This window comes from Heptranchias perlo, chromosome 34 (assembly GCF_035084215.1).
Source record: "Heptranchias perlo isolate sHepPer1 chromosome 34, sHepPer1.hap1, whole genome shotgun sequence".
NCBI classification, from domain to species: Eukaryota; Metazoa; Chordata; class Chondrichthyes; order Hexanchiformes; family Hexanchidae; genus Heptranchias; species Heptranchias perlo.
Window position 1 is genome coordinate 7,748,880 of NC_090358.1, and position 12,598 is coordinate 7,761,477.

General features: G+C 42.3%; 1 protein-coding gene across 1 annotated transcript in view; it reads left to right on the forward strand.

Annotated features, from left to right (window-relative positions):
* slco3a1a (solute carrier organic anion transporter family member 3A1a) overlaps nt 1–12,598 on the forward strand; it is a 147,816-nt gene that overhangs the window by 122,308 nt on the left and 12,910 nt on the right. Inside the window, exons 7-8 of the mRNA XM_067971151.1 lie at nt 3,748–3,946; nt 5,011–5,149. Of these exons, the coding sequence (XP_067827252.1) occupies nt 3,748–3,946; nt 5,011–5,149 (338 nt within the window). The remainder of the gene's footprint in view (nt 1–3,747; nt 3,947–5,010; nt 5,150–12,598) is intronic.

Below are 12,598 nucleotides of genomic sequence, written 5' to 3' on the forward strand. Positions count from 1 at the left end.
CAGGCCAGTCAGTTTAACCTCAGTGGTGGGGAAACTTTTAGAAACAATAATCCGGGACAGAATTAGCAGTCACTTGGATAAGTATGGATTGATTAGGGAAAACCAGCACGGAATTGTTAAAGGCAAATCATGTTTAACTAACTTGATAGAGTTTTTTGATGAGGTAACAGAGAGGGTAGAAGAGGGCAATGCGGTTGATGTGGTGTATATGGACTTTCAAAAGGCAAAGTGATAAAGTGTCACATAATAGGCCTGTTATCAAGATTGAAGCCCATGGAATAAAGGGGGCAGAGCAGCATGGATACAAAATTGGCTAAGTAACAGGAAACAGAGAGTAGTGGTGAACAGTTGTTTATCGGACTGGAGGGAGGTGTACAGCGGTGTTCCTCAGGGGTCGGTACTAGGACCACTGCTTTTCTTGATATATATTAATGACTTGGACTTGGGTGTACAAGGCATAATTTCCAAATCTGCAGATGACACAAAACTTGGTAGTGTAGTGAACAGTGAGGAGGATAGTGATAGACTTCAAGACGATATAGACAGGCTGGTGAAATGGGCGGACACGTGGCAGATGAAATTTAATGCAGAAAAATGTGAAGCGATACATTTCAGTAGGAAGAAGGAGGAGAGGCAATATAAACTAGAGGTCACAATTCTAAAAGGGGTGCAGGAACAGAGAGATCTGGGGTATATGTGCACAAATCGTTGTAGGTGGCAGGGCAGGTTGAGAAAGCGGTTAAAAAAAGCATACGGGATCCTGGGCTTTATAAATAGAGGCACTGAGTACAAAAGCAAGGAAATAATGATGAACCTTTATAAAACATTGGTTCAACCACAACTGGAGTATTGTGTCCAGTTCTGGGCACCACACTTTAGGAAAGATGCGAAGGTGCAAAAAAGATTTACTAGAATGATTCCAGGGATGAGCGACTTTAGTTACATAGATAGACTGGAGAAGCTGGGGTTGTTCTTCTTAGAATAGAGAAGATTGAGAGGAGATTTGATAGAGGATCATGAAGGATCTAGACAGAATCGATAGAGAGAAACTGTTCCTATTGGCGGAAGAGTCAAGAACCAGAGGACATAGATTTAAGGTGATTGGCAAAAGAACCAAAGGTGACATGAGGAAAAACTTTTTTACGCAGCGAGTGGTTATGATCTGGAATGCGTTGCCGGGGGGGTGGTGGAGGCAGATTCAATCATGGCTTTCGAAAGGGAACTGGATAAGTACTTGAAAGGAAAAAATTTGCAGGGCTACGGGGATAGGGCGGGGGAGTGGGACTAGCTCGATTGCTCTTGCATAGAGCCGGCACGGACTCGATGGGTCGAATGGCCTCCTTCCGTGCTGTAATCTTTCTATGACTCTGGAATTCCCTCCCTAAACTCTGCCACCTCTCTCTTCCTTTAAAACCCTCCGTAAAACCAGTTTATTCGACCAAGCTTTTGGTTGCCCCATCTAATATCTCCTTTGGCTCGGTGTTGATTTTTGGTCTGATTACAACTCTGTGAAGCACCTTGAGATGTTTTTCTACATTAAAAGTACTATATAAATTGTAGTAGTAGTAATAGTAGTAGTAGTAATAGTAGTAGGAGGAGGGGGAGTAACATTCAACCATGAGGAGAACGAGGTACCCAGCAGGGACTGGAGAAATCGGAGGGGTGGGGGCGGGAACAGAAAAGTCAGTCAAAGAGCGAGGCTTTTGAAAGGAGTGAGGCAGAAACAGTTTCGGTAGAGAGTTCCAGAGGACAGAGGAGTCTAAAGGATTGGCCATTTATGGTGGAGCACGGGCCAAGAAGTAACCCAGAGGCAGATAAATCAGGGTCGTGCTCTGGTTGGAGAATATTGCTCAGGTCGTGAGATAGAGGAAGCCCCAGGGGTGAAAGGATGGTGCCATTCAAACTACCATCTCCCAAATGAACATTTTTGCGTAAAAAAATACATTTTTTAATAAATGATTGTGGAATGGAGATGCTAATTGCTAATTTGAGCCGTGCTGTGGGAAGTTGCCAATCCAACAGCACGGCTCAAATCAGCAGTGGATAGTGTCGATGGGAGGTGAGAGAATGGATGTTGGTGCCCATCTGATCTCACCATGCCAGGTGACCTTGTGCTGTACAGAAACTTCACAACATTAACACTTTCATTACTGGACAGTTTCAAGTGTACAGAATGGAAAGCTAGAACAAGATTGTATATTTTACTGCAGTGGTTGTCGAAGCTTTTGGGTCAAGACTCACCAAAAATTCTCAAACCTCTACCCCACAAGCTATGTGTATTGGTACTGGTAGTTCTGCAAATAAGAATCAAAGCTTACACCACTCTCTCTCTTCCTCTCCCTCCTTAACGTCTCTCTCTTTAACCCTTGCCACTTGTTTTTCTATCCTTCATTTCTGCCTGTATTTCTCTGTCCCTCTTTGCTCCACTTGTTTCTCTCTCACTCTCTCTTCAATTCTGAATCTCTCCTGTCATTCACTTCAGTTTACATAGAATTACATAAAACGTAACAGCACAGAAACTGGCCATTCGGCCCAATCTAGGCCGATGTTTATGCTCCATCCCGAGCCTCCTCCCACTCTATTTACTTAATATCAACACATCCTTCTATTCCTTTCTCCCTCGTGCACTTATCTGGCGTCCCCTTAAAGGCATCATTCTGTCATGCAGCCACCATATGCCAAGCTCCTGGACAATGCTTTAAATCAGTATGACGGTGAGGACAGGATTAGGGCTTGACACATGTCACTCTTCCCTCCATGGTGGAATATGCTGCCGACACTCACCAACTGGACTCACAACACGAAGATGGTCACTTGTGTGAGATGCCGGAGGGCAGGCAAAGACTGTGGGTTCTCACAGTTTGAACATACACAAAGGAGGACAGGAAAAGACCACTCAGCCCATCATGCCACTCCCCCATCCAGTCATGGTGCAGCCACGCGCACCATTGGCCCACCACACCCCCCCAGTCACACCATCTCTTAAGAGCTCTACTCTGTGACTAACCTGCGTCGGGAGTGTTTGATGTTGGCAAGGTTTATGAAAAGTAAAACATGTTCTATTAACCAAAAGAAGAGAAATATGTTTGAGAAACTGATATTCAACCCAGTGCTGATTCAATAATGCCAACTCCAATTGACGCTCATTGCATTCAGGGTTTACAGTGGTGGTTTATTGAAGTATGTTCGTAATGTGGTTTAGTTGGTAGCACTTTTATCTCTGGGTCAGATCATTGTGGATTTAAGCCCTACTCCAGGATTTAAAAGCAAATAAATTAGATTGACACTCTATCGCAGGACTGAACGCTGCATTGTCAGAGATGCTTTCATCAGATGAGACATTAATCAATAGCCCGACCCATCTATTTAGGTCGATGTTCAGAATTCCAAGATCGTATTTGAAGAAGAGCAGAGAGTTCTCCCAGTGTCCAGGCCAATATTCCTCCCTCAACCAATACCACTAAGAAGTTCATTAATCTCATTGCTGTTTATGGGATGTTGCTGGTACAGAATGGCTACCGCATTTGCCTATACAACAGGCACTGCTCTTCAAAACTAACTCATTTTGTGAAGTGCTTTGAGATGCTTTGATCTAATAAGCATTTTATTTCGATTACGCCTCTGTGAAGCACCTTGGGACATTTTTCTACGTTAAAGGTGCTATATAAATGCAAGTAGTTGCTGTATGTAGTAGATAACCTGTCAGCTGACTTCTAAATGTTTAATTTTATTCTTTCCAACCCACAGGAATGACAGCGATTCCCTGCGCATGTCTGGGAATCTTCCTTGGAGGGTTACTAGTGAAAAAGCTCAGTTTGACGGCCCTTGGTGCTATTCGAATGGCCATGTTAGTTAACCTCGTATCCACTGCATGCTACGTTTCCTTCCTCTTCCTGGGATGTGATACCGGACCCATAGCAGGAGTCACTGTTCCTTATGGAAACGCGTGAGTACAATCTCTTTAAATTGTGAAACCTATTGTGATGGGCTTCGGCCCGTTGTTAGGCCTGATGGTTTGGTGGGAGGGGCTTTATTTTTTTCTTGGGTTGGGGGTAAAAAAAAAAATAGGTAAAATTGGCTGCATGCAAATCTGTGCTTTACTATGGGGTTCCACTGGTCTGAGAGCCTGAAATGAGTTAGAGTAGGAGAGAGAGCGCCTTCGGTTGCAAACAATGAGGATGCAAGGGAAGAGAAAGCATCTGTAGGGTAGTGTATTTAGATCTTAGGAGAAACAAGAGATCAATTTACCACAGTAGTATTGATAAAATAGAGTGAGGTTGCAACAGAGAGAGGAGATAGAGGTTAGACATAAGAGAGGGATCATTAAGAGACAAATCAGGAGACTGCCCTAACCCATTTAGTCCTACAACACCAGGTTATAGTCCAACAGTTTTATTTGAAAATCACAAGCTTTCGGAGGCTTTCTCCTTCGTCACCTGACGAAGGAGAAAGCCTCCGAAAGCTTGTGATTTTCAAATAAAACTGTTGGACTATAACCTGGTGTTGTAAGATTCCTTACATTTGTCCACCCCAGTCCATCACCGGCATCTCCACACCATTTAGTCCTGACTGTCACCTCTATCAGTCTACCCCACGACCACAACAACAATTATATTTGTGTAGTGCCTTTAATCTGGAGAAGTGGAGGGGTTTAGGGAGGGAATTCCAGAGCGTGGGGTCTAGGCGGCTGAAGGCACAGCCGCCAATGGTGGGGCAAAGGAAGGGATTGATGCACAAGAAGCCAGGAGGAATGGAGAGCTGTGGGAGGGGAGGGGTGCAGTTTGTAGGGCTGGAGATGGTTACAGAGATAGGGAGGAGTGAAGCCATGAAGGGAATTAAACACCAGGATGGGAATCTTAAATTGGAGATGTTGCAGGGGGATCGGGCACCAATGTAGGTCAGCAAGGACATCTCCCTTCCTAAATCACGTTGGATTAAATCAAAATGCTTAAACCAAAATAAAGTCATACCTAAAATACGGATGTTGGATTTTTCTGCTTTATGCTGTAGATCTGCGTTGGAGTCAGATTTGGATCCTTATGCTCCCTGCAATAGTGATTGCGACTGCAAGACGACAGCTTATAATCCTGTTTGTGGATCCGATGGAGTTACCTACTTGTCTTCATGTTTCGCTGGCTGCTCCAACTTGGTAAGAGTTAGTGCGAGTGGAATGAGTTTCCAAATTGCAAGTTTTGGGGCCAGTAGAAATTGAAAGCTAGTAGCCCACAAGGTGGGACTGCCTCTTCCATTGCTTTTAACTGCTGGTGTGAAGAGGAGAGAGAATGAAGAAAAATAAAACACAAAGGGACAAGGGAGAGACACCAGTAACAGTACAGATTGTAACTTGTAGGACTATGGGACAATTCAGCTTCCCCTTGAAAGCCTGGAAGATGATCATTTGGAGTCGATTTGCTAGTCTCCATGATGTTGTTAATGGGTAGTTCATGGCCTAGAGCATAGCTGTAATGCTTCGCTGCTAAAATGGAGCTTTGTTTAATCTGGCCTATCCTTTCAAGATCGCCTCCTAAAGTAATCTTCTCGGAATCCAGGTATGTGTAGCTGCTTGTGAATTCCTGAGGCCAATTAAAGGACAGTTGTAACTATTTGTATATTTCAAGATCCAGGCAGAAGAACCAGATTCTTTTCAAGATGGCTTCGCATCTGCAACAGCATGTAGCATTCAGACGGTGACAGACGTGTGCTGGATGCAAAACATATAAGACGTCACTAGGTTAATTGTCTTTTGGATGAGACGTTAAATCTTCTCAGGTGGACGTAAAAGATCTCACGGCACTATTCGATGAAGTGCAGGGGAATTCTCCCCAGTGTCCTAATCAATATTTGTCCCTCAACCAACATCACTGGATAAAGATTATCAGGTCATTATCTCATCGCTGTTTGTGGGAGCTTGCTGTGCGCAAATTGGTGCGTTTCCTACATTACAACAGTGACTACACTTCAAAAGGACTTCATTGGTTGTAAAGCACTTTGGGATGTCCTGAGGTAGTGAAAGGTGCTATATAAATGCAATTTCTTTCTTTTCTTTTATTACTTTGCTATTTTATGAATTTAAAGGGAAGCTAGATAAGTACATGAGGGAGAAAGGAATAGAAGCAAATGTTGATTGGATGAGATGAAGCAAATAGAGTGGGAGGAGGCTTGTGTGGAGAATAAACACTGGCCGAATGGCCTGTTTCTGTGCTGTAAATTCTATGTAACAGAGGCGTAAATCTGTTCAGAATAGTCCGTTATTGCCGACTTTAAAATAATGGATAAAATGAAATAGATGCATTAATCCTTCATGCGTTAATATCATACGCATTATTTTCTAAACCATAGTCTCCCTAGGTTAGAAAAAAAGAGGTTTGAATAAAGAATGTCAGATCGTGGGACTGGTTTTGCTGTCTGAATGGATCTAGTTTTAATGGAAGCTCATAAAACAAAATCACATATTTGGCTATTTTTATGCACAGATGAGATTTTAATCATAACACTTGGGCACCTGGGTGCTCTCCTGGCTGTCATTTTGTCTCACTGGGCTGATACTCATTTGTGATTGTAAGATTATATTCCCACATAATCAGCAAATTAATGAGCTGTTTTATATTAAATTGCAGCTGTATGAAACCGTGACATAAAGAAATTATTCTCTTTGTCTCTATCATTAACTAAAATACTTCATTTTCTTTTCTCTTTGCCTGCTTCACACAGCAGACATGCATTGTTGATAATATAATGCATTAATATTCTGTACCATGCATGCTTACTGATTAGCCAAGGTCAATGAATTGTTAAAGGATATTGTCAGCTCCTGGTATCTAAGCTAAATGATCATCACAGAATTATCCTGAGAGGTTACTAACCATCGGTCTGCCTGTTGTGTGCTACATGTTACCAAACGGGAACATCTTTATTCCCGTAAGTTTTGCACTAACAACAACTTGCATTTTTTTAGCACCTCTAATGTAGTAAAACGTCCCAAGATGCTTCTCAGGAGCGTAATCAGACAAAAATTGATTAAACAAACTAATAAAAAGACTTGCATTTATATCACGCCTTTCATGACCTCAGGACGTCCCAAAATGCTTTACTGCCAATGAAGTACTATTGAAGTGTAGTCACTGTTGTAATGTAGGAAATGCAGTAGCCCAATTTATATACAGCAAGGTCCCACAATCAATGAGATAACGACCAGATAATCTGTTTTAGCGATATTGGTTGAGGCCAGGACAGTTAAAAGATTGTTATGTTTTTGTGACTTTTTGTGCTTATCAAAGTGAAGGATATCAGTGTTAGGAATAGGTCACTCTCTCATTTCAGGCACCCAATGTCAGCATCAAGCCCAGGTCAGGTACAGCATAGTGGAAGCAGAGTCAAACTCCCTCTGCATTGCCCCAACAACGTAAAGTTACCTCTATAGCTTAAACCTCACAAGAACACTTCCAGTTGCAGCAGTGTTACATTTTTCTATTTCCCACAATAGCCTGCCTGAGATCGTATAATATTTATTATAATAATGCTTGCATATTTATAGCATCTTGTCATGGCAAAACATCTCAAAACATTTCAGACAATGAATTACTTTTGATGTGCAGTGACTGATTTGTGGCCAATTTAATGCCAAATTAAGGACAGTTTTGTGATGCCCAATCCCACTAAGAACTAGATTGAGATTAAGAATTAGAATCATAGAATCTTACAGCACAGAAGGAAGCCATTCGGCCCATCGTGCCAGTGCTGGCTCTTTGAAAGAGCTATCCAATTAGTCCCACTCCCCTGCTCTTTCTCCATAGCCCTGCACTTTTCTCCCCTTCAAGTATTTATCCAGTTCCCTTTTGAAAGTTATTATTGAATCTGCTTCCACCGCCCTTTCAGGCAGTGCGTTCCAGATCATGATAACTCACCATGTAAAAGAATTTTTCCTCATCTGACTGCTGGTTCTTTTGCCAATTACCTTAAATCTGTGTCCTCTGGTTACCGACCCTTCTGCCAGTCGAAACAGTTTCTCCTTATTTACTCTTTCAAAACCTTTCATGATTTTGAACACCTCTATTAAATCTCCCCAAAGCCTTCTCTGCTCTAAGGAGAATAATCGCAGCTTCTCTAGTCTTTCCACTTAGCTGAAGTACCTTATCCCTGGGACTAGATTGAGACTGTCTAACTCCATGTAGGACTTTTACAGCTAGCAGAGAGAAGAAATTGGATTTGAATCCAGGACCTAGAGGTAAAAGGACAGGATCCAACTCGCCAAGAAAATTATCCTTTGATCTGCTTGGTTGACAATGATTTGGCCCAGATTTATTTTTTAAAAATGTTTAATTGTAGCTCTACTCTGTAATTATTTAGGGTAAAGAGGTATCATGAATAGTGATGGTAGCTTACATAATTAATGACTATTCACTATTGAAGGCTATTATTTCCACGTCTCAGCCAGTGACAGCTTCATAATGGGTTACTTGTAAAGGAGAACGTGTAATAAGTTCAGCTGAATGGGTCTCGTTTGTTGCGTTGATCTTAGTGTGTGTCTCTTGTTGGGTAAACCTGCGGGAAGATACCATGATATGCAGAGAATCGTAACCAGCCTGCCATTCCGACTGTTACTCCTGCTATTTGTAAAAGGTCAAGACCACTTTAACAAAATGCATTTCTAATACATTTCTCTTCACACTTTCTGCAATCCTTTATTGAAAAAATCAGTAACTGAAGTATAGAAGATGATAATGTCGACAGAATCTACCGTTCCCTGTAATGTACACAAAATCTACCAATTCCCTGTAATGTACATAGAATCTGCCATTCCCTGTAATGTGCATGGAATCTACCATTCCCTGTAATGTACACGGAATCTACCATTCCCTATAATGTACACAGAATCTGCCATTCCCTGTAATGTACACGGAATCTACCATTCCCTATAATGTACACAGAATCTACCATTCCCTATAATGTACACAGAATCTACCATTCCCTATAATGTACACGGAATCTACCATTCCCTATAATGTACACAGAATCTACCATTCCCTATAATGTACACAGAATCTACCATTCCCTATAATGTACACAGAATCTACCATTCCCTATAATGTACACAGTGTCTACCGTTCCCTATAATGTACACAGTGTCTACCGTCCCCTATAATGTACACAGTGTCTACCATTCACTGTAATGTACAGTGTCTACCGTTCCCTATAATGTACACAGTGTCTACCATTCCCTATAATGTACACAGTGTCTATCGTTCCCGATAATGTACACAGTGTCTACCGTTCCCTATAATGTACACAGTGTCTACTGTTCCCTATAATGTACAGTGTCTACTGTTCCCTATAATGTACACAGTGTCTACCGTCCCCTATAATGTACACAGTGTCTACCGTTCCCGATAATGTACACAGTGTCTACCGTTCCCTATAATGTACAGTGTCTACCGTTCCCTATAATGTACAGTGTCTACCGTTCCCTATAATGTACACAGTGTCTACCGTCCCCTATAATGTACAGTGTCTACCGTTCCCTATAATGTACACAGTGTCTACCGTTCCCTATAATGTACACAGTGTCTACCGTCCCCTATAATGTACAGTGTCTACCGTTCCCTATAATGTACACAGTGTCTATCGTTCCCTATAATGTACACAGTGTCTACCATTCCCTATAATGTACACAGTGTCTATCGTTCCCGATAATGTACACAGTGTCTACCGTTCCCTATAATGTACACAGTGTCTATCGTTCCCTATAATGTACACAGTGTCTACCATTCCCTATAATGTACACAGTGTCTATCGTTCCCTATAATGTACACAGTGTCTATCGTTCCCTATAATGTACACAGTGTCTACCATTCCCTATAATGTACACAGTGTCTATCGTTCCCTATAATGTACACAGTGTCTACCGTCCCCTATAATGTACAGTGTCTACCGTTCCCTATAATGTACACAGTGTCTACCGTTCCCTATAATGTACAGTGTCTACCGTTCCCTATAATGTACACAGTGTCTACCATTCACCATTGAATGGTAAAGTACAGAAGGAGGTTGTTCAGCCCATCGTGCCTGTGCCAGCTCTTTGAAAGAGCTATCCAGTTAGTCCCACTCCCCTGCTCTTTCCCCATAAGCCCTGCACTTTTCTCCACTTCAAGTATTTATCCAATTCCCTTTTGAAAGTTATTATTGAATTTGCTTCCACCATCCTTTCAAGCAGTGCATTCCAGATCATAACAACTCGCTGTGTAAAAAAAAAATTCCTTATGTTGCCTCTGGTTCCTTTGCCAATTACCTTAAATCTGTGTCCTTTGGTTACCGACCCTTCTGCCACTGGAAACGCTTCCTCCTTATTTACTCTGTCAAAACCTTTCATGATTTTGAACGCCTCTATTAAATCTCCCTTTAACCTTCTCAGCTCTCGGGAGAACAACCCCAGATTCTCTCGTCTCTCCACGTAAGTGGATTCTTTCATCCCTGGTACCATTCTGGTAAATCTCCTCTGCATCCTCACTAAGGCATTGATATCCTTCCTAAAGTGCGGTGCCCAGAATTGGACACAATACTCCAGCCGGGGCCTAACCAGTGTTTTATAAAGGTTTAGCATAACTTCCTTGCTTTTGTACTTTATGCCTCTATTAATAAAGCCATAGGCTTTTTTAACAGCCTTCTCAACTTGTCCTGCCACCTTCAAAGACTTGTGTACATACACTTCCGGGTCTCTCTGTTCCTGCACCCCCTTTAAAATTGTACCATTTGGTTTATATTGCCTCTCCTCATTCTTTCTACCAAAATGAATCACTTCACAGCATTAAATTTCATCTGCCATGTGTCTGCCCATTTCACCAGTCTGTCTATGTTCTCTTGAAGTCTCCTCGTTGTAATTCAGGCAGGGGTCCCAAAACAGACATTAAGCTCCTCATTAACATACGCAAGGGGCCTAACGCCTGTTTTAGGCGGCCAACAGGGATGCCTGAAAAATAGCTTGACCCAACACAGGGTTGGATGTATTTCAGTTATCTTTGGGATGTGGAACATAGCTTCACATTGTTTACTACATTTCCGAGTTTTGTGTCATCTGAAAACTTTGAAATTATGCCCTGTATATCCAAAATGAGGTCATTAATTTATATCATAAATATAACATATATACATAATATATAATGAACACAGGAGTAGAAATTGGATCTCGTTGCACCTGTTTTCCTGAGTGAAAAATGGGGGCAAAAAGGACCAAATTCGAGAAGCTATGTCCCACATCCCAAAGATAACTGAAATACATCCGACCCTATGTTGGGTCATGCGATTTTTCATGCATCCCTATTGGCCGCCTAAAACAGGCGTTAGGCCCCTTGCGCATGTTAATGAGGAGCTTAATGTCTGTTTTGGGACCCCTGCCTGAAATTGGACTGCCTGAACGGAGGTTTTCCTGGCAAAGACGCGGCCTAACAAACGGCCGCCGCAAAAATTACATTCTTTTTATACACTTCCATGTGGAGCCAGGAGGAGAGGGATTGTTCCTCCCAGGCCCATAGCACTCCTTAGGGCTGTTGCAGGCCACAATTGTCCCCCCTCCTGTTCTCCAACCCCCCTGGGACTTACTCGAGGCAGAAGGTCCAATTTCAGGCCAAGCTTGGGCCTTCCGGTTCAGGCATGCGCACCTTCACTTATGTGCAGGAAAACAGGCCTTAATTAATTTTTCCCCCACAGATTCTGCCGTTCCCAGTAATGTCCCTATAATAAAGCCTGGTCTGTGCTGAGCTAGCTGATCTCAACCATGGACACTCACTGCGTAGCCTTACACTCGAAGAAAGGCCACTTGGTTGAGGAAGCAGAGAACTGCTGGCTGCCTGTATCCCAGTAAGAGTCAGGAGAAGGGGGGAGAAAACTGGAAGAAAAAAAAAGTGCGTTTCAGAATTCAGTAACAACCTTTACTTTTCCCATTGTTTTTACTTTGATCTTTCAGTTTAGCTGTAAGAAAATAATGATAGGGTTTGTACTGAGATAGTGTGACTCTGACTGAATCCTCCCACACAGTCCTAAACATGTCTTGGCAATGCTCTCCCACACTCACTTCTTCATTTTCATATTTTACCTCATAAGCTTGTAACACTTAAACACTGCTCTCCAGCTATACAATCCTCCGAGATCTCTGCGCTACTTCAATACTGGCCTCTTGTGCATCCCCGATTTTAATCGCTCCACCATTGGCGGCCGTGTCTTCAGCTGCCTAGGCCCTAAAGCTCTGGAATTCCCTCCCTAAACCTCTCTACCTCTCTCTCCTCCTTTAAGGTGCTCCTTAAAACCTACCTTTTTGACCAAGCTTTTGGTCACCTGTCCTAATATCTTCTTACGTGGCTTGGTGTCAAATTTTGTTTGATAATCGCTCCTGTGAAGCGCCTTGGGATGTTTTACTACGTTAAAGGCACTATATAAATGCAAGTTGTTGTTGAATCATCATCAATCACGACCTTTTTGTAGGTCACCAAGATTGCTGAAAAGTAAATTTTTTACTTATTTAGTTTTTGTGAGGATGTAATTTTTTTTTTCTTGTTAGGTTATTTTTTATGCTTCCCCCCCTGCCATCTCCTTGTGCTATCTTGGGAGA